Raw genomic sequence first — 23,000 nt, 5'->3', positions numbered from 1 at the left:
TAAAGTTTTGATCATGTTTAGTTGCAGTAAAAAACAAGCATGGTGGTTCCATGCTGAAATTACAAATGGTAGATTTATGAAGTGATTCAGTCATAGACCCTTATGGAGTTTTTTTTCTCTTAATATGATCTCAGGATGAACTATTTATTATTTTTGGTAACATGTCTCATGTATGATCAAATAAACATTCTGGGTGCATGGAATGTGAATTTACGTGTGTGTGTACCAAACCGCCTGAAAGTAAAAACACACTTTGTGAACTACAGTGGCCAGAAAGGAATCTAGTTATTCAAAAGATGGCCTAAGCTAGTGCTAGGTTTGAATTCCAGAGTGTTTAGCTAAGGTTTTTGTTTTCCAATAGGTATCCAAACATGCGTTATAAATACAGAGCCGCCGCCTCCTCCTCCTCTTAATCCTAAAAGTAACTGTTACTCGTTTGAGTAGTCCTGTTTGAAGTAAATAGTGTTTCTTAATCTGAATTGGTTATTTAATCATTTGGGTCCTAGGATTTCCTGATTCCTGCCTGTCTGACCAGTCAGAATTTTCACTACTTAACTGCTTTTATTTGGTAGGTTCTTGTCCAGTGCCTTTGGGGGGCTGATGAGTGTTTTTACTCCCATTTCATAGATGCAGTAACTAAGGCATAGAGAATGATTGCATTTCATAATGTCATAATTTGTGGCAGAAGTAGTGGAAAAACACAAATGCCTGATCTGTATTGTCCACTAGTCCACAGAGTATCTTAGAAAAAACTGCTTTGAATCTCTTTTTAGTTAGGCTCTGAGTGAAATGCAGCTGCCTGTATTTCTGTCCCTTTGGCATTTTACAGATAGGGATTTGTAGAGGTGCAGAAAATCATCAGTTTTGGAGAATTAATTAAACTAGAAAAAGATTGACATGGGCTAATGAGCATTAAACCTGGACACTGGCAACTTGTAGGAAAGACAGTAAAAGCAAACCTCAGAGACCGAATGTTGGAAAATCTTCACATAAACCCTAAAGGAAAAGTTGAAATATCACAGACAAGTACTGGAGTCTAGGTTCTCCAACAGACACACACACACACACAAACTTGTGTGAGTTTCTGTATTATATATAAGGGAACTGGAAGGCCTGGCAATAGAAGACAACTTTGACAAAATAATGTTACTGGAACGTGCTAAAATAACATAAGTAGTACTTGTAACCAGTAAGGAAAGACTGGTTACCTCACAGGAGTTAAGAAGTAATTGCTAAATCTAAAAGATCTCTTAGATTTCTAACAAGATAAGAATTGTGGGTGGAGAGGACCATGTGGTAGAATCATTAAGAATACAGATTAAGTCATAAGGACACAAGTTTGATGACAGGATATGCTGTGATTTTTTTCTCAATGAAGGAGAGACTGCTATTCTTCAATACCATGAATGCAAAGACTGCTAAGTCTTGTAAGCCAGGAATAAATGCATAGTAGCTTCAGTCATTTTCATGTTGTCTAAGTTTAAAATTTGAGGCATATAGTATGCAGTACACCAAACAAAAATAAAAGATGAAACAAAAGATGATGAAGGAAAACAATGAATAAAACATGAGGTTCTAAGGGCTTTTTTGAGCCAAGCAGGTATCTGTCAGAAAATGGAAAGGAAAATGGCAAGTGACCTGATGAAAAATGTCTTGCATTTGAAAGCATGTCTGACTATCCCAACTACATAGTTGGTCCAATAAAAGATATCACCCTAAGAAAACCGTGCCCCTCGCATAATTTCTGGGCCAGCACAGCTACAAAATCACTCTTACGCTATCAGAAGATGGAAACCAATCCTAGTTGAACCAGTAGAAACAAGCATACAGGCTTTAAAAATTGGGATGACCACTCTGGAGAGAAGGATTTTGTGTAACGCTTGGGTGTTAGACAGATGTAACAGTTGTATCAGTATCAAAGGATACCAATACAAGCTATAACAATGCCACTGTTACCTCTGCCTGATTCTGTAGTAGGACAAGTGTAGCAAAAGTGTTCCAGCTGTTCATCCTGGATCTGATAGGGCTATCTGGCTCACTTGTATTGCTGTAGGAACATGCAGGTCTAAGAGTTGCTTAGCAGCATTTCTCCTCCTCTTTTAAAGTGGTTAAAATTTATGCTTGTCCATATCCTTAGGCCATATGCCTACAAATATAAAGAGCAAGGCATCTTTGAGTATATTGTGCATGAAGTCTACAGGCAAGGTTGTAGGATTTTCCACACAAGCAGAGAGTAAAAGTATTAAAGATAAGGATATAACTGATGCTCAATGATTTCTTTGCCGCAGGATTTTGGAAAGGTAATAAATGTAACAACAATTAGCTCCTGTCAGAGGCATTAAGAGGATATTTTGGAACAACCAATAAATAGAACAAAAACAAATCATGAAGACTGACTATGTATATCCAGTGATTCTGAAAGTGTATCCAGTGGCTGGGCTGCCAACAAAAATAATTAGTTTCTCATTCAAATCTACTGGTGTATTGGAGGGCAGTAAACTTCAAATTATGTTTGAAAAAGTATTAGGCATTACATGTAATAAACCTGTGTTCAATACTAGAAAAATTGCTTGAAACATTTAATTGAAAGTCAAAGTAAAGATGGGTTAAATGTGGTAAGATAGAAACAAAGCAGTGCAACTTCTAATAAGGGGAATGGTACTTCTCTAGCTGGAATGCTCTGAATATATGAACTGAATAATGGATAAGGAAGGGATGACTGCCATAGCTTGAGAGTTTCAATAAACCTTTCACAACATTCCCTAAAGAAGACTGTTCAGACAAAAAGCAAGTTATGGGTTGAAAGATGAATTTCTGTTAAAAATGGTAAGTGTTCAGTTTGGCAAAAGGTTAATAGGTATCCAGAAGCTGGGCATTTGAATGAATATGTATTTTAATATATTAATATCTTGAAATGGAATGACAGATGCATTGTCAGATCTACAGATAATGAATTATTTAGTGCAATCAAATCATGGTAAGATTGGGGAACCTTGGAAAGAATTGGCTTTTCTGTACCAGAAGATATTGAATGGCAAATTAAATCCATTCTTAACCAACCAGAAGTACTGCACATTGGAAGGGATAATTTGAAGGTATTTAGTTAACCAGACTTCTAAAAAATATAGTCCTACAGCTAGCTCAGTAGCAGGTCAGCCATTGCCTAGACAAATTAATATTTCAGGAACCTCACAAACACTGCAGAAACTGGGTGCTGGATGTTTATCAATACAGCAGAAGTTATTGTGGTCCTGGTTAAAACAAATACAAAAAAACACCTGCCACCACTGCTAATTGTACAAGTGACCATGTTAGTCATAAGAAATAAAGAAGAAAATACTGTCAAGCCATTGGAATAAGAATGTTCACCTGGAATACGGGGAATTCTGGTAAGTCTTAAAATCCAACAGAATGGAAAAGGGGACCAGACTAAAAATAACAAAAGCCACTACCGGCATCAAAAGATTTCTTTGTGATGACAGTCAAAGATTTGGTCTGCACAAGACAGGTATACAAAATAATATGACAAAAATAAATTGTGTATTCTTATTAACTCACAATACAGAAACATGGCTTATTCAACGTATTCCTTGAGATGTCTGTAATGATGAGCTGATATAGCTAATTTAGAATAAGTATTTCACATTATTCCTTCTACTGTATGTTACTTTGTGTTTGGAGCAATATGTTTAATCAGCAGCTAGTTGGGGGGGAAATTGCTTCCTTTTTATAGAATCATTTCAGTACTTGGGCGACTTTTATAAGAAATAAATTTATTCACTTCTGGCTATTATTGTGTCTTCATAGCCATCACAGCTAATCACGAAATCCATTTGTGAGAGCTGTGCATTCTAATCTTCTTCTCAGTAGAACTAGAGCTTAAGATGACTTGGTAAATAAGGTTGTTAGGAACTAAAACTGCAAGAAGATGGTATCTTTAGATGCTTATTTGTACAAGTAAGATTGTATGCAGCTTGGTTTGTCAGGTATTTTAGAAATGGCATTCCAGTTAAGTGTAAAATTCTTAGTGGCTTATGATAGCATAACAAATAAATGTATTTACTGCTTTTCCTTTTTGTTTTTATTAAAATTGAGTTCAGCTTTTAGTAATTCATTATTGGAATTAAGATGCATGTAACTTTTAACAGATATATTGAACAGAGTCAACCTGAGCTCATCGCGAACGGGAATGCAGAATGGTGCACCCAGTAGAGGTACTACACTGTCCTAATATGGTAATTAAGAAAAACTTAATGAAACTTATGATTGCATTTATGGTATGATAATTACTATGTGATTCTGTGTAACAGGTACAGTTACTACATTCAAGCCTGGTAGTCAACACTATGCGACTCCTGCCTCCAGTCCTGGTACCGTGCCTGTTTCTTCAGTCTTTCAGTCTGTATCAAGACCTACAACTAGCTCTGTGACAGGTCAACCGTTGTCTAGACCAATGAATGTTTCAGGAACCTCACAAACACTGCAGAGACCTGGTGCTGGATGTTTGTCAACACAGCAGATACCTAGATCAAGTTCTGGAATATCACAACCTGTTAGCAGACCTGTAACGATTCCAGTAACAACACAGCCAGTATCAAGAAATACCACAATTCCTGAAATGACTCAGCCTGTACCTAGGCCAGTGGCTACAGTAACAACACAACCTGTAATATTAAATCAGGTAAAATATTATATAATAGTTTTAGCTACTAAAGGTTAAATTTCTGTTAAATAAATAACATCCAAAACTGGGAAAGTTATTGTTCCTTGTTACATGTTGTATCACTTAAGAACTTAGAGCCCCTGAAGTACATTTGTAGGAACATTTTTATGATATATAAATTCTCTCCCAAGGAGCTAAATATTCCATTCACTTCATGCTACACTCAGTTTTGAAGTTGCTTAGTTTGCTTGAAACTTAAAGCTTCAATTTTTCAGACTTACATACAGCAATACACACATAGTTGTGTGTATAAGCTTCTATATGTGTGTAAGGCTTTGGATTTCCGTAAAATTCTGATTCTTCATATAGGATGAGGTGAGCATACGTTCTGTTTCTGAAATGTAATTTTTTAATTTCCTTTTAAAATATTTTTTGTTAGTGTTCTGCAGTGTATTGAACTAAGTTCCTGATTGAATAAATTGAAGAAACGTAAGAATATATCTTAGGGAGCAAACTAATAGTCCAGTAGTCTGGGCATTTAAATGAGGCTGTAGTTCATTTTGATATAAATTCTAAATTGATGTCCACAATTTTGTATTAATTTAAAATATATATATGATAATGCCAGATTACAAACAAGCTAATGCCTATATTTTGTAATGCATAAAAGTTTATTTTTTCTTTTGCTATTATTATTCTTAAACTGTATTGCTGAAGAGTATTTCAGGATGCAAGATGTGTGAATTTAATTAGTATGAATGTATTAAGCTAGTGCTGTCCAACTGGTGGCCCACAAAGGGGCTAACGTGTGACCCCTGGGTTCCCACCTGACCACCACTGCCGTTTTGGTTCAGCAGCAGCAGCCAGAGTTTCAGGACTCCTTTTCCCTACTTCGGCTTCTGCTGCTTGACACAACCCTAAGGGTGGAATGGGGCAGATGGGGTAGCACCCCATAGCCTACAGTGCTCGGGGGGGCGCTGGTGATATTGCTCACCTGTACAGTGTGCTGTAACAGGGGGCCCTGTGACTGAGCAGCTGAAGGTAAGGTGGGGCACTGTGCATCTGTGCAGTTCATGGGCAGGAAGAGTACCCAAGTGGGAGGTATGATGAGGGGCGATGTCTGTGCTCATGCAGTGTGTATATGAGGAAAGAAGCCCCTGTGCATGCGGCAGGGAGGGAGCAGCAATGCATGTGGGGCCCTGGCCACTTAAGTGTTAGACTACCCTGTAATAAACTGAAAATAAGTGAACAAAGTAAATGGAAATGAGTTGGGAAATAAGTTTTGGATAGTTAAATCTTTCAGTTCCTTGCATTATGTTTTGTCTTTCATACCATCCTGTCATTTTAGGTCACTAACTTCATTTTAAAGATTCTTGTGAGCAGGAAGTAAATAGCAACATCAGCATTCCTTTTTGTTATGATGTCCTTTATGGTTGTTTTTCATCTTTTTTCTAGATATTAGTGTGGTCTTTCTTTTTCGGGATTCTGAAATAACTCCATAGCAATGTGTAGGTAGAATACACTTCATATTATCAAATCATGCCCTGTTTTCATTCATAATTCCAACTCCAGATTGTACCCATTATTTTCTTTTTTTTTTTATTGATGTCTTTGAAATCTTTCATTATAATTAACATATCTCTTCTTGTTATTAATGCACACTTTGAAGTGCCCATTCAGTAGTTGTGGCTGCCTCTGAGACATTAGAAGACACTGATCCCTTCAAATCAGATGACAGAACCAATCTGGATGAAAACACACTTAAAAGTGGAACAAAGCTCTAAAATATCAGTACACCTTTTTGTACATTCTTTTCTGGCAAAATAACTTCAATACCAGTTAACCTAGTGAAATCACCTTGAATTTTCTCCAGAATAATTAAATAACAGTTCAGAAGAATAAAATATAGCCATGATATAATAGTACTAATGTTGCTTTTAGGGCCGTGCAAAATTTCGGCAGCCGTTTCATTTCAGAGGTGTTTTGGCCCGTTTTGGCACCTGAAACACCAAATCTGAATTGAAACCGAAGGCTCCGAACCATCTCTGAAATGAAATGAAACTATCCTAAACATTTCAGAAAATTTTGGAGTTTCGGAGCCGGGCTTGCAGGGAAACAGATACTAAGAAGAGGGAGGCAAGAGGGGCGGGAGGACTGCTCTGATATTGACATCTCAGTCTGTGATCTGTCACTGAGGTCCCTTCCAATCCCGGTGCTCTGGGGAAGGGAGAGCAGTCTGCTGTCGTCATGCACACAGATCTGGAGGCCCGCGCCCCCCGGGAGCAGTCTGGCACAGCCCCGGATCTGCATGCAGGATGACAGCATGCTGCCACTGCTGGCAAGTAATACAAGTTTTGCTTTGAACAGCTTGAGGTGTAGTTTCACAAAAACCTCTGCACCTATCCCCTTGAAACTTGACTGGCTTCGTGCCCTCAGAAGGGGCTACCATCCCTGCAATTTTCACCCAAATCAGGCAAGAAATGACAACGTTAAATGCATTTTAGTGATTCCCCATTATAGCCTATGGCTGAAACACCGAAACAGCATTGAAACTCTGAAACAGATTCGGCCGAATCGAAATGGGACAGTGATCTGAAACACCGAAACAAATCCCTGTCCCTCCGAAACACTGAAACCAAACCAAAACATAGCAGTTTCGCACAGCCCTAATTGCTTTTGTATTAGGACAGAAGAAGCCAGACTTAAAACGGAGCTTTTGCATTAGCTGATGATTTAGTCTGTCTTCTTTCCAGTACAGGCAGCATACAAAGTCCTTCATCCCAACCTAAAATTCAGCACAGACTGACTGCTTGAAAATGTTCTTAGCTTTTTTGGCCTGTTTTACAGCTAGTGCTGAGTTCCATACTGCCACAGTTACACTGCTAGCCATATGTGGGTAACTACCTTAAAGATGCCATGGATAAATTAACATGAACAGTGACTGCAGGGCAAGAATACTATTAGATTGATAACAAATGGGGCATAATGCTCTTAAAACTTATTTCAAACTGCTAGTAATATTTTTAATAGAACCAAAGTAACCTTTGCATCCTCAGCTGCTCTTAAAGATCAGACTCAGTTTAGTAAGATTGGATGAGAAGGGTCATCAGAGGAGGGAATGACTTGTGATTTGTGTAAATTTGAGTTTTTTTTTAACTCCTGCAGGGATTACAGAGAGAATTTACAAGAAAAAATCCTTTTCTTTTGTTGTGTTCATATTTATCTTTGTACTGATGAGTGCCTTAAACTAGATGAGGCTTCTATCGCCATACTTGTGTTAGCACTGTCAAATAGATTTTCTCCTAACAGGTTTAATCAACATGGTGGGTAAAAATTGGTAGTAAAAATTACAATGGTTGCTATAGTCACTACAGAGTAGTCTTTTTTGAGTGGGTAGGCACAGCTTTGAGTAGATCATCTGTGAGATATTTGTATTGAAACGTGAAATAATTTGACTAAACAGTAAAGTTATTTAGGGAATGTGTTTACTATTATCCCTGTTTCAGTTTCTTAGTGCAAATTGGAGGGGAGTGAGAAGAGGTCACTTTTTTTTTCTCTCTGCAGTGAAAAAAAAAAAACCTCATTGAAATGTCATAGTGGATGCCCAGATATAGAAGCATCATTTATTGATTCCTCCAACAACACTTCGCATGTGCTGGCACAAGTTGTTGAAGGAAAGACATGAGACCTAAGTCAAGCACCACCTCATGTGGTGATCTTATATGGCAAGCCTGCTTAATTGTGTCCTTATTTTGCTTTATTGTATTCTATCATCATTTAGTCCATTATCAATCCAAGTTGTTGTCACTGCTTTTTAATATCCTTCCTCTTTAAAGAAACCAGTTCTGTAAAAGAAAAGTTGTCTCTACCAGCAGGAAAAAACATGCAGATACTTATGTGAAACTGGTATGCTGAGAAAAGGGAAATAATATTGGGCAGTTCTTGATGTGGATTATATTTGGCAAGGGCCTATTTTTCTTACAGCATCATCTAGTTAAAATTAAAAATGAACTCATCTTTGTCATGTTCTTAATTCATTATGCTGCTTCTGGAAATTGTGTATATTCTCAAACTTATGTAGAATGGCCATTTGGATGAATGACCAGTAACACTGGACATGGCAATAGGACTTTATTTTTCAGATTCATATTGTATATTATTAGGAGAAAGTGGTTATCATTGGTCTTCAGAAATAACACACTATAAAAAAAATGAGTGTTTAAATTTTAACATTTTTGAATTGGTATGCAGAAAAATAGTTAAATTGGTTTGTATTTTGAAATGTTATATTTGATGCTAGAAGGACATATATTTTAAATGAAATCTTAAAGCCCTGGAAAATAGATTAGCATTTTCTATCGTATTTTACCTTAAGTAGTTATTACAGATTCTGCATCTTGACTTGTATTGGTTCCAGGTGCTATTGGATGATCAGGAGGCACAGTAGAGAAAAGAAGGTTTTAAAAAACCAAAAAAAGGAGAAGGGAGAAAAGCTTATCTTGCTCTAGGGTTTTAATTTCAGTTCTTTAAATGCAGTTTGCTATCTTCAGAAATAACTAGTAAGTCTGAATTTAAGTAAGAAAGGGGAAAAAGCATTGCTTTGAGAGAGAATTCAACTTTAATTAGAAAGATTATCAAATCTGCCTAATTAGTAGTTTGTACATTTTTAAGACCTTGTTGCCTTTCTGACATGCATAGGAATAGATAAATTACCCACAAATCAGTTGGGTCAAATAGCTCTCAGCAGGATTTACGTTATTAGTATTTATGGCGATTATAAAATCACTGTTTAGAAAAGGTGTGTTCTCTGCATCCATATGTACTTTAAAAAAGCAAATGTATGATGCTGCAAAAACAACTTGCATTTCTATGTTGATTTTTTCACCTGCAGTTTTTAAAGTACCTTATAAAATTTAAGTGTCAAACTTTTCTCTTCTCTTTTGAAAATTATAGGGCTATGTTATGAGTTCTCCACAAGCTGTACCAAATAATACGCCTGGGATATTGTTTGGCTTGAGACAGAACTCAGGAACTCCACAGTATCAGAGTGGAACAGAAATAAATATAACAGGTGGGTATAAATATAGAAGTTAAAAACAAAAAGGTAAAAATGTAGAGTATCTTGTATCTCTCATGTAGCTATTGGAATTATCATCTTAAAGGTTTTTGAAGATAGTGCAGTTTGTTGTCTTTTATGAATAAGATTATTATTGGTTTCTATTCAGGAAAGTACGATGAAGCATCACACTTCAAAGTTTTGCACTTGTAAACTCAGATGCATTATGTAGTGAACCTAACTGATATAGCTTTCTGATTGTCTACATGAAAAAATTACTTGCAGGCTCACTGGAAATAACTTTTTTGGCAGGGGAAGGCTTACTTGCAGCAAATACAGCACTCTCTGACTAACATCAGTGAAAGTGCCTGTCAATCAGCCAGTAAGAGGCCATGGAGCAGTGCCAAAAGAACTTCCTGAATCTGCTCAGTGGATTCCTAAATGTCATTCTTTGTTTCCTGATTGTTATATATAGCAATTAGAGTGGACAGATCAAAGGGATCCATTTTGGGAAACTCAAGAGGGGAAAGAATACCTGTTGTTTTATAGTCACCAATTTTTTATTTTAATTATTTTTAGATGCATAATTGGCTGAATCAGAAGCTGCTTATTGTGGCTAAATAGTATTTGTATTAGTAATTATTAATTATGGGATACTGTATTGAGTGTTAAATTTAACTTTAAATTTCAAGTGTTGTTTGTGACGGCCAACATTTTTCTGGTCGCTGCATAGGTGGAGTTTCATTATGGGTGAATGGATTGGATATACTTCAATTTGATTACCGCTAAACTGTATTTGGCAATTGTTTCTATTCCTTTCACAAGATAACAGAATAAAATCAGGTGTTGTGAAGCAAAATGAGTAAGACAGAATTAAAATAATCCATTGGTGGAGGTGGTGGTTTCATGCTTGTAATTAAGGCATTTTCTATTCTTTTTCTCATTCAATCCCAAAAAGGCTGTCTCTTTCCTACATCGTTACACACACTATTGACATAGTCTTCCTCACCTTACCCCACATTCTCTCTAGATAAAATAAGTCATTTGTTCTGTAATTTTGATAAGGGCTTGATCTTATAAAATGTTCAGTGAACTCTAAGCATCTGAATAATTCCATTAGAGTCAGTGAGACTATTTGCATATTTAGAAGTTAGACTTGTGTTTATGTGGTTTGTTGCATCAGCACCAACCAGGATTCTGAATTGAGGTGTTTTCATGCAGTTCATTACCTAGCTATTTGTATGTATGTCTCTATAAAGTCATAAAGATTAAAACAGGAATTTTTAAATTGCTGTTTAATCATAGGGAACAAAATTACCTTTTGGCCTTTGAGAGACAGCTGGCTCACTCACAACACAATGTCAGTGTAGGCGTGTCCAGAATACAGCAAGAAAATCCTATTGGAGACAACCAAACACCAAGTAAATTAGGAATGAGCTGGCTTGATTAATTTTGAGACTAGTACATGCAGAAATAAAGACGCAAAAGCCAATATGAATAGGCAGTCAGTTTCATAGAATTGTTAATGCTACCTGTGACCAAAATCTTTAATGAAAGTGAGGGAGAGACAGCAGGAAACTTTGAACATTTAGGCCTATCAGCTTGCCAAGGTTCTTTTAAAAAGCCTGACTCATGTTTTCAGGCTATCAGAAAGAATTGAAATTAGTGAAGTGCCTTGTTTGAGGATTTAATTGTTTAGAAATATCATGTGCCTTCATATTAATTGATAAGAATTAACAACAATGACCTTTTCTAGAGTTAATACAAATTGTTTGGTTTTTTTTTAAAGTACCCTGTCATAGGTAATTTACACTTAAGTGTGTGAAGTCCTAGAATAAATTTAAGCTAATTTTGTTTACCAAATATTCTATCCAGTGGGAAGCATGGGTATGTACTTTCCTTTTGTTGAAGAAAATAAGGAGACTTTCACATGGGGTTTTTATAAATGTAATGTTGCATGTATTTATAGAACTTAATACTAACATGCGTTTAAGTTGGAGTTGTTTATAGTAACATCATTGAGTAATGGTAATTAATATTAAACAGCAAAAATGAAACAGTCTTGTTACCAACATAAATATTTGTTTGTATTTGTAAAAATCAAGGAATATACGGCCCTTTCTGCATTGTTTTGCCTTTTACCTTACTCTAGGTTGGAGATTTTTTTTGTTTGCTTGTTTTAAGATTGTCATGTTGATTCTCCCTTCATACTGGTGTAAATTGGACAGAACTCATTTTAGCCACTGGTTGTAAGGAAGAATTCAGCTGTATTTGTGAGAGGTTTGTTAAAGTGGTTATGATCAGGTGACTGTTGGCAGTTCAGATTTCACAAGCGTCTTTCCTAATCTTCCACTACATTATTTCCCAATTCAGAAAGGCATCCCTGTTGAGGAAAAAACTTTAAGCACAGCTTAATTGGAATTTACTTGTGCTAAACTGCTTCCTAAAATCAGGGGCTTAGGCCCAATCCTGCTACCTGTTAGGTGTGTCTTTAACCCTGTTACCTTGAGAAGTCTTATTGAAATCAAAGTTAAGCATATCTGTAAGAGTTTGAAAGATATAGGACTATATCAATTAATAATTGTCCTGTTAACTGGCATGCTGCTGAGATAAGCCAGTTGATTTTTTTCACTAGCTATTGTATAGTATTTGAATTATTTAGATTAAATACTTTTCATGGTGTAGCTGCAAATGCTTTTCAGTATACATTTGACTTTTGTTATTTACTGATATAAACAGATTTGGATATTTTAAGTTAATAACCATATTGACTCAAATCCAAGGCAAGGGCTTTTCCCCATGCAGCATGGGGAGGGAGGGAAGCCTCATCTTGGGTTGAAGTATGGAATGGAAGCAGATGGCTGCTGCAGCCCTGGATATAGCTCTGGAACTAGAGCTGCCACCTGCTCTATGGTGAGGTGGTTCAAAGTGGCTTATGAGGTGGGGCAGACTGTGCAGGGAGGCTGCACAGTGTGGGGGAGAAGCGCAGGGGGAGGGGAGAGGAGTGTGGGGGAGACTGTGGGGTCGGGGGAGTGGTAAGGAAGACCAGAGCTGCTTCTATTAATTGCACTGGTTTAGAGCTGGAGTCAGAGCCACCACATAGGGGCAACAGCATTGGGGGTGGGGACATGTGGCAAGGGAAAAGTCATTGAGGAGGGGACAGGCAGTGAGCATGGGGCAGGGTCTAGCTTCCTGCTCACTCTCCTGCCCCCCACTTCTTTCCATGCTGCAGTGTGGGATGGGAGGAGGAATTTAAGACGACTCCAATAATTAGATTCTTTACATGGAAATTAATAACAAATATATTATTTTCAATGTGTAAAATCTAATTCAGGGAGTTTGTATGAAAGTTGAAGTTGCCTTGGATGTGGGTAATAGTATTAAACAAAAAAACCCCACCTTAATATAAAATACTTGAATTTTATAATGCAGAACCACAGACAACAATCCAACTTCAGTGCCTGTGCTCTCCTGTTCCCTATGGGCTAACATTATTGGAATTGCTTGCAAATTTTGCCTTTGAATATAGCAAAATATTTTCATAATGTGTGTGGGGGGGGGGGAGGGTTCCAGAACACATCAGAAGATTTGTTTTTAAAAATTTTTATTGGTGGGAATTATTACAAACTATATAAATGCTTAAAAGTAATTTTCTGATGCACATGACTCTTGTAGAAAGTTCCACTCAGGCAGTTCAGCCTGCCACACCAGTTACACAAATGCATCTGTTAGTTACACCTACAGGAATAGTGCTCATTGTGGTTCCACAGGCCTGCTATACAAATATCTTCCATGGTACTGAAAAAGAATAAATTTGTACCAGCTGCACAAAAGCCATTGCTAGCCGATACACAAAAGTGGTTAGCAGTGAAGGTATAAGTAAACAGAAGCACTAAAACCTAACACTAACCAATGAATAGCCTAGATCAGTGGTTAAAGAGCATGTTCTCATATAATAGTTGTGCCCAAACTTTCTGGGTAGTAGTCTGGATGAGTGATTCAGGGTTGGTCTATGGACTGGATCCAGGGCCTGTGATTAACCTGTGGGCCCAATTCCTGTGGGGAGTCAGGGCAGTCTGGTGCATGGCCCTGGCTCTGTGCACACTGTATTGGACCTATGGCCCCAGGCCTGTACACCAGACTGATCTAGTGCACAGAGCCATGACATCTGGCTCCAGCGTTTGGAAATTGGGCAGCAGGGGAATGATGGCAGTGTTAATTTCTGGACCTGTGGGTAGCCCTACAATTCAGATGACATGGCTCCACAGGCTGGAGGTTGAATACCATTAACTTATAACATTCAGGAAAAAAACAGCATTTGAATCATTGGAAGGTATGACTGCAAAACAGGGCATTTAATGATGGTTAAATGAAAGTCTAATAACAACAAAGCTGAAAATTAACTAAAAAATCTTTTTGTGGTTGATTCTCCCAAGGATTAAAATATTTTCAGTAGCATTCCTATAATATTTGTGAAACCTTTATAGTTAGTGCAGTACATCTTCCATTTTTTAACATGATATGGAATGCAAGTTATCTATGCTCATATTGCAAATTACAGCATGTATGTAGATGTTACTATGTAAAAGTGAAATTTAATTTCCCTTTTTTCGTAGGAAAGTGAACTCTGTAACAGTTTTGCTTAAGAATAGCTATCCCATATTTGTTTGCAAGTATTGCTTGCCAGATTCTAAACTCTACCCAAGAAGTATGATCTAAGTGAAGTTTGAGAATGTGGAAAGGCCTATTTTTTGTTCTCCTGTTAAGCTTCCTTATCTGGTAGTGGCATCTCTCAGGCCAGTCCACCTTACAGTTTATAGCAGATGAACGTCTAATTCTCCTAATTAACAGTGATTCCAAGGAGCTGTTTTGCACCCAGGAACTGCTTGGCATGTAGGGATTCTCCATCATGCCCACTTTTTTTTCCTGGATTATTTGTGTTACTGGGATGGCTACAAGATAATTCTCCACTTCGGGCTAGGGATAGACATTCAAAAAGCCTGAGCCTGAATTGATTCAATCTTCGCAGGTTAGTCTAACCTTGCTAGGCTGAAACAATTTGTAACTGGATAGATACTCTCTCTGGACTGAGGAAATTCAGGCTCATGCCTGCGGTGGCTCAGGCTAGAAGCCAGGGGGTGCTAGAGCAACCCTCTCTTCCCTGCCACAGGGAGCTGAGCAGAGTGGGGGCATGGCCATGCCCCAGCAGGATGCTTTGATTAGAGAGGTCTGCCTGCACCGTCCAAGGCTTCTCTCTTCTGGCTGCTCAAGGGGCCGGAGTGTTGCCAGACCTCAGTCCCCTGCTAGCACTCTGAGGCAAGGGGAAGTGTGCAGTGCATGTATCTGTTGATACCGAGCTTTTGTATCTCCCTCCCTGTTTCTTTATACTGTCTGCAGCAAACTGACAGGCAAGCAAGCAAGCCAGCAGGGTGCTGATAACAGTGTTTATCATCTCATCAGCAAAACAATAGCCTCTCTCCATTAATTCAAACTATTCTTAAACAGGTTACTGGCTGGCCTGTTGATTAGCTCCAAAGAGCCCTAAGCAGTCACTGTTCTGTTTCCCTGTCCCAGTGAAATTGGACACCCACACACACACTCCCACACCCCGCCCCCCAGCATTAGCTAGCATACCACATGCCTAGGGTCTGTAGGCCTGGGATTTGTGCTATGGTAGGGAGTGGGGGATCCCTGCTTATCCAGCAAGCAGCGAGGGGGGTGGGGGAGGGGGAGGGCAGGGGGAAGCCAGGCAGACCCTGCTGTCTCTGCCGGAGCTGCAGCCAGGGAGCAGAGGGGAAGGGTCAGCCCTGCTGTGGAGCAGAGAGCCCTGCCCAGCCCAGAGAGCATGCTGGGATGCTGGGGGAGTCTGTTTTATCTTAAACCAGCAAGGGTTTTGGGACAGACATTGCATAAACCGGTTTGAGCCAAATCAGTTAAGTCTGATACTACATTCAACCAGGTTTATTTTAAACTGGTTTCAGCCATTTTCAAACTGGTTTATCGGTACAGAACATGTTTTGTTATTCAGTGTCTCGTATAGTCTTTTTAGTGCAACTTACTACTGGGAGAAAGATGCACAGATTTTTGTTGTGGCCCCAAAAATCAGGTCATTGATCTGACGTGTATTTGGTGTTTCCATATTGTAGTAGCAAATTGCTGCATGCGGCAGGTCTCACTAAACTTTTGGAAAGTAATTCAGTTTATTTAAAAGGGTAAATAAGAATTTATTTGCAGAGACAGCACCATTTCATAGATTACTAGAATTTATATATAATGTAACTTCTTTTTTATAAAATTCCTTGCATACTAACTGAGACCTCTGTTTTACAGTTATATAATTAAACCAGAAGTGAATACAAAATAGGGAGGAGAAGCAGTGGAAGTAAAGACAGTGTGAAAGATTTATCATTTGAGGAGAATTTGAAAGGTAGATCTAAATGGCAGGGGTAAGACTGGTATTTTCACATAATTAGACTGTGAGAAAGCATGAAAAAGTAAGCCAGTGAAGAGGAAACAGAAAGACAAGCGTCTTCAAAGGCAGCCTGGTATAAGTTTGTGAAGAGTTACAAATAATGGGCCTTCATTTTCCTTTTCTTACTTCTTTACACAGCATTCACTTCAGAATACTGTTGGTCAGACATAATTTTCTTACGTTCTAAATGGCTTATTGTATAAACCAAGTTTTTATAGTTATTTAGGCTTATCCATCCATTAAAGAGTAGGTATTGGTAAGATGTTGGTAATATGCTGTGAAAAAACAAACAAACAAACTGAGGTTCTTTAATTTAAACCACTGTAGGTCTGAATGAGAGTGTTTTTGTATCTAAGCGTCCTGCTGCTTCCGAAGGCAACAATGTTACTCCAAAAAAGGCCAAGCCTAATGAGGTTGGTGCTGGAAGCAATTCAGCTGTATCACCTTCAGTTAAATCTCCAACAGTAACACCATCTCAAAATGTATCTTCAAAAGGTAGGGTAGATCAAATGGTCTAGCTGTTAATCCATGTATTTGTTCCATGGAAAAAGCTAGTACTAATGCAATGTTAAAGCTAAACAGTCAACACTCAGAAATTAAGGTTGTGTAGCTCAGTAACACTGCCTGACCTTTGTGCTTATTCCTTAAAAAAATCTCTTTTCATGTTAAAAATTATTTTCTAATATTTATATATAATGCAAATGGAGATCTTACAAATTTATATAAATTATGGTATGTGTAGTCTTCAGATTTAGCTTGTTTTAGCTCTCTCTATAAAAACAAGCCAAGAGAAAAGTAGTTGTGAGGATGTGACTATTTAATGTTGAATACCCCTTAATTCATAACATTAACATAGAATGTTTATAGAAAGGAGCTGAATGATAAGATTTCAGGAATTCCTTAGCTGCAGAACTTGACATTTGGACAGGATATTAAAAAAACCCCTGCTTTTTACCTTTTCCTCTTTTTTATAGTAGTTGTGTTGGTTTATTTTTAAAAAAGCCTACTTTTCCCCAAAGAGGAAAATTAGTCTAGCTGTTTTAAATAGAATTATAGAATAGATGCATAACTAGATGTTTCCCAAGCAACTGGATTTCACTTGGGTTACAGATGCCTGAACTTGATGTGCCATTTTTCCACCTCAGTCTCCTGGCCAAAGAAAGTAAAAATGGATGCTGAACTTTTCAAGAGCTGTTTTCATACTACCTGTAGTTTTTTGAGCTGTTGTGTGTGATTACAAGATTCCCTTATTTGCAACTCTTGTCCACAGCCAACTAGAAAGAGGTGGTTCCAGTAATTCTGAATGTTGCAGCAAGAAAATTTCTTCCAGGCCACATTGGATCCTGGGCAAACAAAATTAAGTTGCAGCCTAAAATGTACAGAAAGATTTTTGAGATTATTTTTATTAAAACAAGTAGGTAAAGAATAATCATGCTGTTCAGTTAAAATCTGGTTTTATGAAAGTTTCTTGAAGTAATTCAGTATGAATGTAGAAAATTCACAATCTAGCACTGTGGCACCACAGAACAATAGGTCTTGCTACAGACTTAATTTCCTTACTTGGCTTGTCCCTAACTGATTTGTTAAAATGCTTCATAAAAACAAACAGAAAAAATTTGCAGCCTTGTTAAGGTATGTTCTTTTGCAATGATCATCCACTGAAATGAAGGACTTTCTGCCTTTTATGAATCTTAAAAGTACTGCTGTCCTCAAGGGAAAATCCATTAAATCCATGTCACTTCATGGACCGAGTGGGGGGGAAAAAAAGATCTGATAGTCCACTCGGCTGTCAAGTGGTTACTAATGTATGCTTACTCATTCACTTGTTATATGGTGGATGTATTTATACTTACTGTTTTTTATTTTTGTTTATAGTTTGGCAGGCTACAATTTAATGCCAAATAATCCATATGTAAAACTTCTCCCTTACTTATTTCCTAATGTCTAAATTGATAACCCAGCATGGAGTCCTCCATGCACTGCTTATGCACAAGAGAGATTTTTTTTTGTCTGTTAAGTTCCTGGTTCTGATTTTTGGTGGGTCCAAGAGAACTGGGATCCCTGTTGTAAGTAGTATTCACAAAAGATAAGCTATCATAAAGCTTAAATAAAGTTTGTTTGCTATCTGTTAACTAATACATCAGTAAGAGAAATGCTACTCGCTCATTACTGGGAAGCTAGGTATATGAGACGCTGCCTTACTCTTTAGAAGGCTCATAGACACCTTTGCTCAGTGGAAATGATGCAACTGAACAGGCCTATGTTCCAATGACTGGCAAGAGAGAAAGATATTCTCCTAGTTGAGAACCAGACAGTAAAAGTCCTTTCTGAAATTATCAGGTGGAATGGTGTTCAGATCCTGATACAACAGTGGTTGACAACCTTTTAGACTGAGGGCCATTTTGAGTCAGACATGTGGGCAGGTGCTAGAACCCAGCTGCCACTGCTGCTTGGCTCTGTAGTAGCATGGGGAACCTGGCTGCCACTGAAGCCACACTTCTATGGGCTGTAGGGTGCCAAGTGCTGTGATATATAACAACTTTTTGTGTATGTTCTTCTGAGAAGTGATGCTTTCAGAATTAAAAGAAAATTCCTAAATGCTGTTGTATGAGGTACAGGAAGAAGATAAAGACTTTTCTTAGGGCTTTAATAAACAGTTCATTGATCACACTCTCTTAGGTAGGATTTTGGACTTATCCTAAGATTTTGTGCAAGTTGTTTACCTATGGGCTTTGACCAAACGGGATTTGAAAAAGGAAGTGTAATTATAATGGAAGTTGGAATTTGGTCCTTATTGATTGCGACCCCTGCCACATTGGCTGTAATACAGTTTATTTTAAACTACATGTTTTGTGAGATGATGTAGATAATTTCATTATAATCAATTTTGTGATGGCGAATATGGATTTATAAAATATTCTTTGCATTTTACAGATACTAACACTACATCAAGCAGTGTTAAAAATGGTGCACCATTTCCACGAGCTTGTCCACAGTGCAATATTCATTTTAATCTTATGGATCCTTTAAAAAACCACATGAAGGTAAGAGATTTTTGAGTTGTTGAAAAGTAATCACAAGCTTTTGTGAAACTAAATAAAGTTATGAAAGGGGGCATCATATTTTATTTAAGAAGTTGATAGATTATCTTTTGAATATTTTAACCAAGGGCCCAGACCACTGAGTTGCAAAATGTCTTCCAATCCCAAGGAAGAGGGGAAAATAGAAAAAGGAGCAAATTAAAGAGAAATTTTCACTTTTTCCCCATTGTTTCTGATGTTTTTCAAAAGTGCATGCTTCACCTTGTATTAAAATCTTGTAGTTACATGTATCCCATTTCTATGACAGCCTTATATCTCTTGTTATGGCATTAGATAATCCTCAACTCTCATATAGAAATAATATGGACTATTCTAGAACTGAGCCCTGTATGTCTGCAGTCCAGGATATGGTGTCTTCAGGGGCTTGAAACAGTTTAAACAAATAGATGCAGCTTGCAAAATGGAGCAATTTGTTCTGTTCCTCTTCTTCCCCAACCAAAAATCTAAAGCATAATCAAGAATGATATATTTAATATATAGATAATCAAGTTCAGCTGTTTGATTTTGAGCTATGCCTCAACTTTGGTCCTACAGAAGTTATATTTATTAGGTGGTTTCAGTGCTGAAATTCATTATAAAAAAGAGGATTTGTGTGGTTATAACCAATCAGGTTTTTTTTTTTTAAGAATGAATACACATCTTCAGTAACCCTAGCTAGGATAAATATATTGAGTCTGCCATTTTTTTCCTTGAACAGAAAATAAGACTATTGCCAGCCAAGGTCAGAGAAATTAGTACTGTACAGGTAGGCACTGTATCTAGCAGAAAGGAACACCTTTCCTCTGTAACATTCTGGTTTTGTTCACTGTTGAAGACTTGTATAGCACCTTTTCTCCAAAGAACTTGGTACTTTCTAAATATTAAGTTTTATAATACAGCTGATTGATATGTAAACATTGTCTCCATTTTTAGATAGGGAAACTGAAGCTGTGGCTGTTTAGTGACTTCCCATTCCTGTATTCAACAGCAGAATTTGGAAGAAACTTCTGGTATTGGTACTGTTGATCCTTTCTGATCAGTTCAACCAATTCCCTTGCCAGAATGTCTGTCTTCTTTAATATAAAATAAACCAAAAAAGTATATGAAATATAAAATAAACCAAAAATAAAAAATGCTTACAACTTTTTCCATAGTTCACAGTAAATTCATGTTTATAACTATGTTGTTTGCAAGGCAGATGTTTTATTTAATTTAAATTATGACTTTGGGAAGGCAAGTAGCTCCTTACTGAAAAAAATGGAGATTGAGAAAGTGAAGTTGTAGTGTTTATTTCAAAAGGTTTTAGCCATTGTGTAAAACAAGATATTAATTCTGCCTTGTGATCTATGCTTGTCTTAAGAGAAAAAAATGCCAGTATTTAAATTGTCAAGCCTTTTATAATCTAAATCTCACCCTTATTTACTTAGGGGTTTAGGTTGTAGCCGTGTTGGTCTAAGGATATAGGCAGACAAGCAAGGTTCCTTGGGTGAATTTGATATCTTTTATTAGACCAACCTAAATGGTTGGAGAATAGTTATTAAGCAAGCTTTCGGGTTCAAAAACCCTTCGTCAGGCTAAGGAAGCTGGAGCAGTTGGTGTGTGCTCTTCCTGGATGGAATGAAAAGTAAAGAAGCCAGGGGCTGGGCTGGGCTGGGCTGGGGAGTCAGTTGCCAGGCAGATTGTAATGTATCAAAAATCCAATGTCTATGTTTAGTCCCTGATCTCTAGTATCCAGGATTTTTGCTACATTACAATCTGCCTGGCAACTGACTCCCCAGCCCAGCCCAGCCCAGCCCCTGGCTTGTTTACTTTTCATTCCATCCAGGAAGAGCACACACCAACTGCTCCAGCTTCCTTAGCCTGACGAAGGGTTTTTGAACCCGAAAGCTTGCTTAATAACTATTCTCCAACCATTTAGGTTGGTCTAATAAAAGATATCAAATTCACCCAAGGAACCTTGTCTCCTTATGTACTTATAAACTTTCAATGCAAAAGTGGGATTATAGGCAAGTAAGGCTGGAAAGGAACCTCAGGAGGTCATCTAGTTCAGCCCCCTGCTCAGGGCAGGTTCTTCTATGACTAAATCATCCCAGTCAGGTGTTTCTCTAACCTGCTTTTGAAAATTTCCAGGAACGGAGATTCCACAACTTCTCTAGGTAACATTTCCAGTCTTTAACTACCTTCATACCATTTAGATTATATATCTGTTCAAGAGCAAAGGCATAACATATTCCAAATTTAAATGAAATGGAAATACAGATGTCATCTTTATTGTTTTGTTTTTTATTTTGATAATTCTTAAAACACTAGCGGTGTAGTACAATTCAGTAATTCAGACTTGTCTCTCTTTCAGTATTGCTGTCCAGATATGATAAATAATTTCTTTCCGGGAATTACCAAAACGGAATGTTCACCAAGTAAGACTCCTGAATCTGAGAAAGGAAAATTGATTATGTTAGTTAATGACTTTTATTATGGAAAACATGAAGGTGATGTCCAGCAGGTACAACAGGAACAGAAGACTCATACAACTTTTAAGTGCTTCAGCTGTTTGAAAGTTCTTAAAAATAACATAAGGTATATCTGTCTACTCATTCACTTCTGTAATTTAGTCACCAAAAATAAGTTTAAATTGTGGTGTCAGAATTGTTCCTGCTGTGGAGAACTAATATAAAATTACTACAGTCTTAAGTAAAATCAGATGTTTTTCTACTTCATGTGAATGTTGTAAGTTAAATTTTGTACAGATTAAAATGGTTAAAAAGATAAACTATGTAGTAAATTGTAATTAGATTAGTTATGGTGCTGTGGGAATGAAAAGAGCAGGACGTCACTACCTCCTTACAGTGTGCCATCCAAATTGATGACATGATCAGTAGATTTCACTATAAATCCCTTTAGGGATCCTCAGTGAGTAATAGTTGGTGGTTTACCCTATGTAAGAACTGTTCTTTTGATTGAATAACTTTACTTTCAAATACAGCAAAAAACATTGGTAAGCTGTTTTAATAGGTAGGCCAGTTTGTATCACAGTTGCTTTGGCAGTTAAGGTCATAGTTCTTTCTCATAAGGAAGCTGAAGTAGCAGAATGTAAAGCTGAAAGATGGACTATGCCTTCAAAGGGCACAGTCTGCTAGTTAAAATGAACAGATTTTTGCTAACATTAAACCCATATCATTAAATAAAACAAAAGGTTCTTGTAATTGCAGGCATTAAAATCACTATTACATGCACTTAAAAACTAAGTCACAAGTAAAAGTACTAGTAATTTGTTTTTTAAGCAGCTGGAAAATATTGTATGCTGTCAGGCCTTCAAAGGATTTACTCTCATGGTTTTATAGTTGCTGTTGGCTGTGGCATTTCCTTCCTTTCAATTTATCTTAAAAACTGTAAACAGTATTTGATGTGGATTGAAAAAAGTTTTCTTTTTGTATGCATAATAGCTTTTACTATACGATAAGAGCTTCTCTTTTTTTTATATCCTCTTGAGAATACTCCATAGGAAATGGTCCTAAAACGTAAGAATATTTTTATGTAAAAGATTATTAAACAAAATTCTTGATTTTACTAATGAACTTAATTGATGATATATTTTACATTTTTTAGTGAACAGATTGTGTTTTCAAAACATGCATATCTTGGAGTTTTACTTCTAGCCAAAATTGACTGGCACACTTTAAACTTACAAAAATGTTTTTGACTTTGTTTGCACCAGCCAGTATAATAGCT

The 23,000-nt window shown here is 37.2% G+C and overlaps 1 protein-coding gene across 12 annotated transcripts in view; it reads left to right on the top strand.

Annotated features, from left to right (window-relative positions):
- Nucleotides 1–23,000, top strand: part of ZNF280D (zinc finger protein 280D) — a 155,985-nt gene that overhangs the window by 92,707 nt on the left and 40,278 nt on the right. For 8 of the 12 annotated variants that reach the window (XM_059714704.1, XM_059714703.1, XM_059714701.1 and 5 more), the window contains exons 3-8: nucleotides 4,149–4,214; nucleotides 4,311–4,681; nucleotides 9,617–9,734; nucleotides 16,519–16,686; nucleotides 19,126–19,235; nucleotides 21,625–21,848. In XM_059714704.1, coding sequence (XP_059570687.1) covers nucleotides 4,149–4,214; nucleotides 4,311–4,681; nucleotides 9,617–9,734; nucleotides 16,519–16,686; nucleotides 19,126–19,235; nucleotides 21,625–21,848 — 1,057 coding nt within the window. Of the gene's footprint in view, nucleotides 1–4,148; nucleotides 4,236–4,310; nucleotides 4,682–9,616; nucleotides 9,735–16,518; nucleotides 16,687–19,125; nucleotides 19,236–21,624; nucleotides 21,849–23,000 lie in introns of those variants that run through there. The other 4 variants (XM_019477601.1, XM_059714702.1, XM_059714705.1 and 1 more) reach the window with 4 other exon arrangements.

Source organism: Alligator mississippiensis, chromosome 11 (assembly GCF_030867095.1).
Source record: "Alligator mississippiensis isolate rAllMis1 chromosome 11, rAllMis1, whole genome shotgun sequence".
Lineage (NCBI taxonomy): Eukaryota > Metazoa > Chordata > Crocodylia > Alligatoridae > Alligator > Alligator mississippiensis.
Note: the sequence above shows the minus strand (reverse complement) of the source record. Positions and strands in the feature narration are given on the sequence as shown.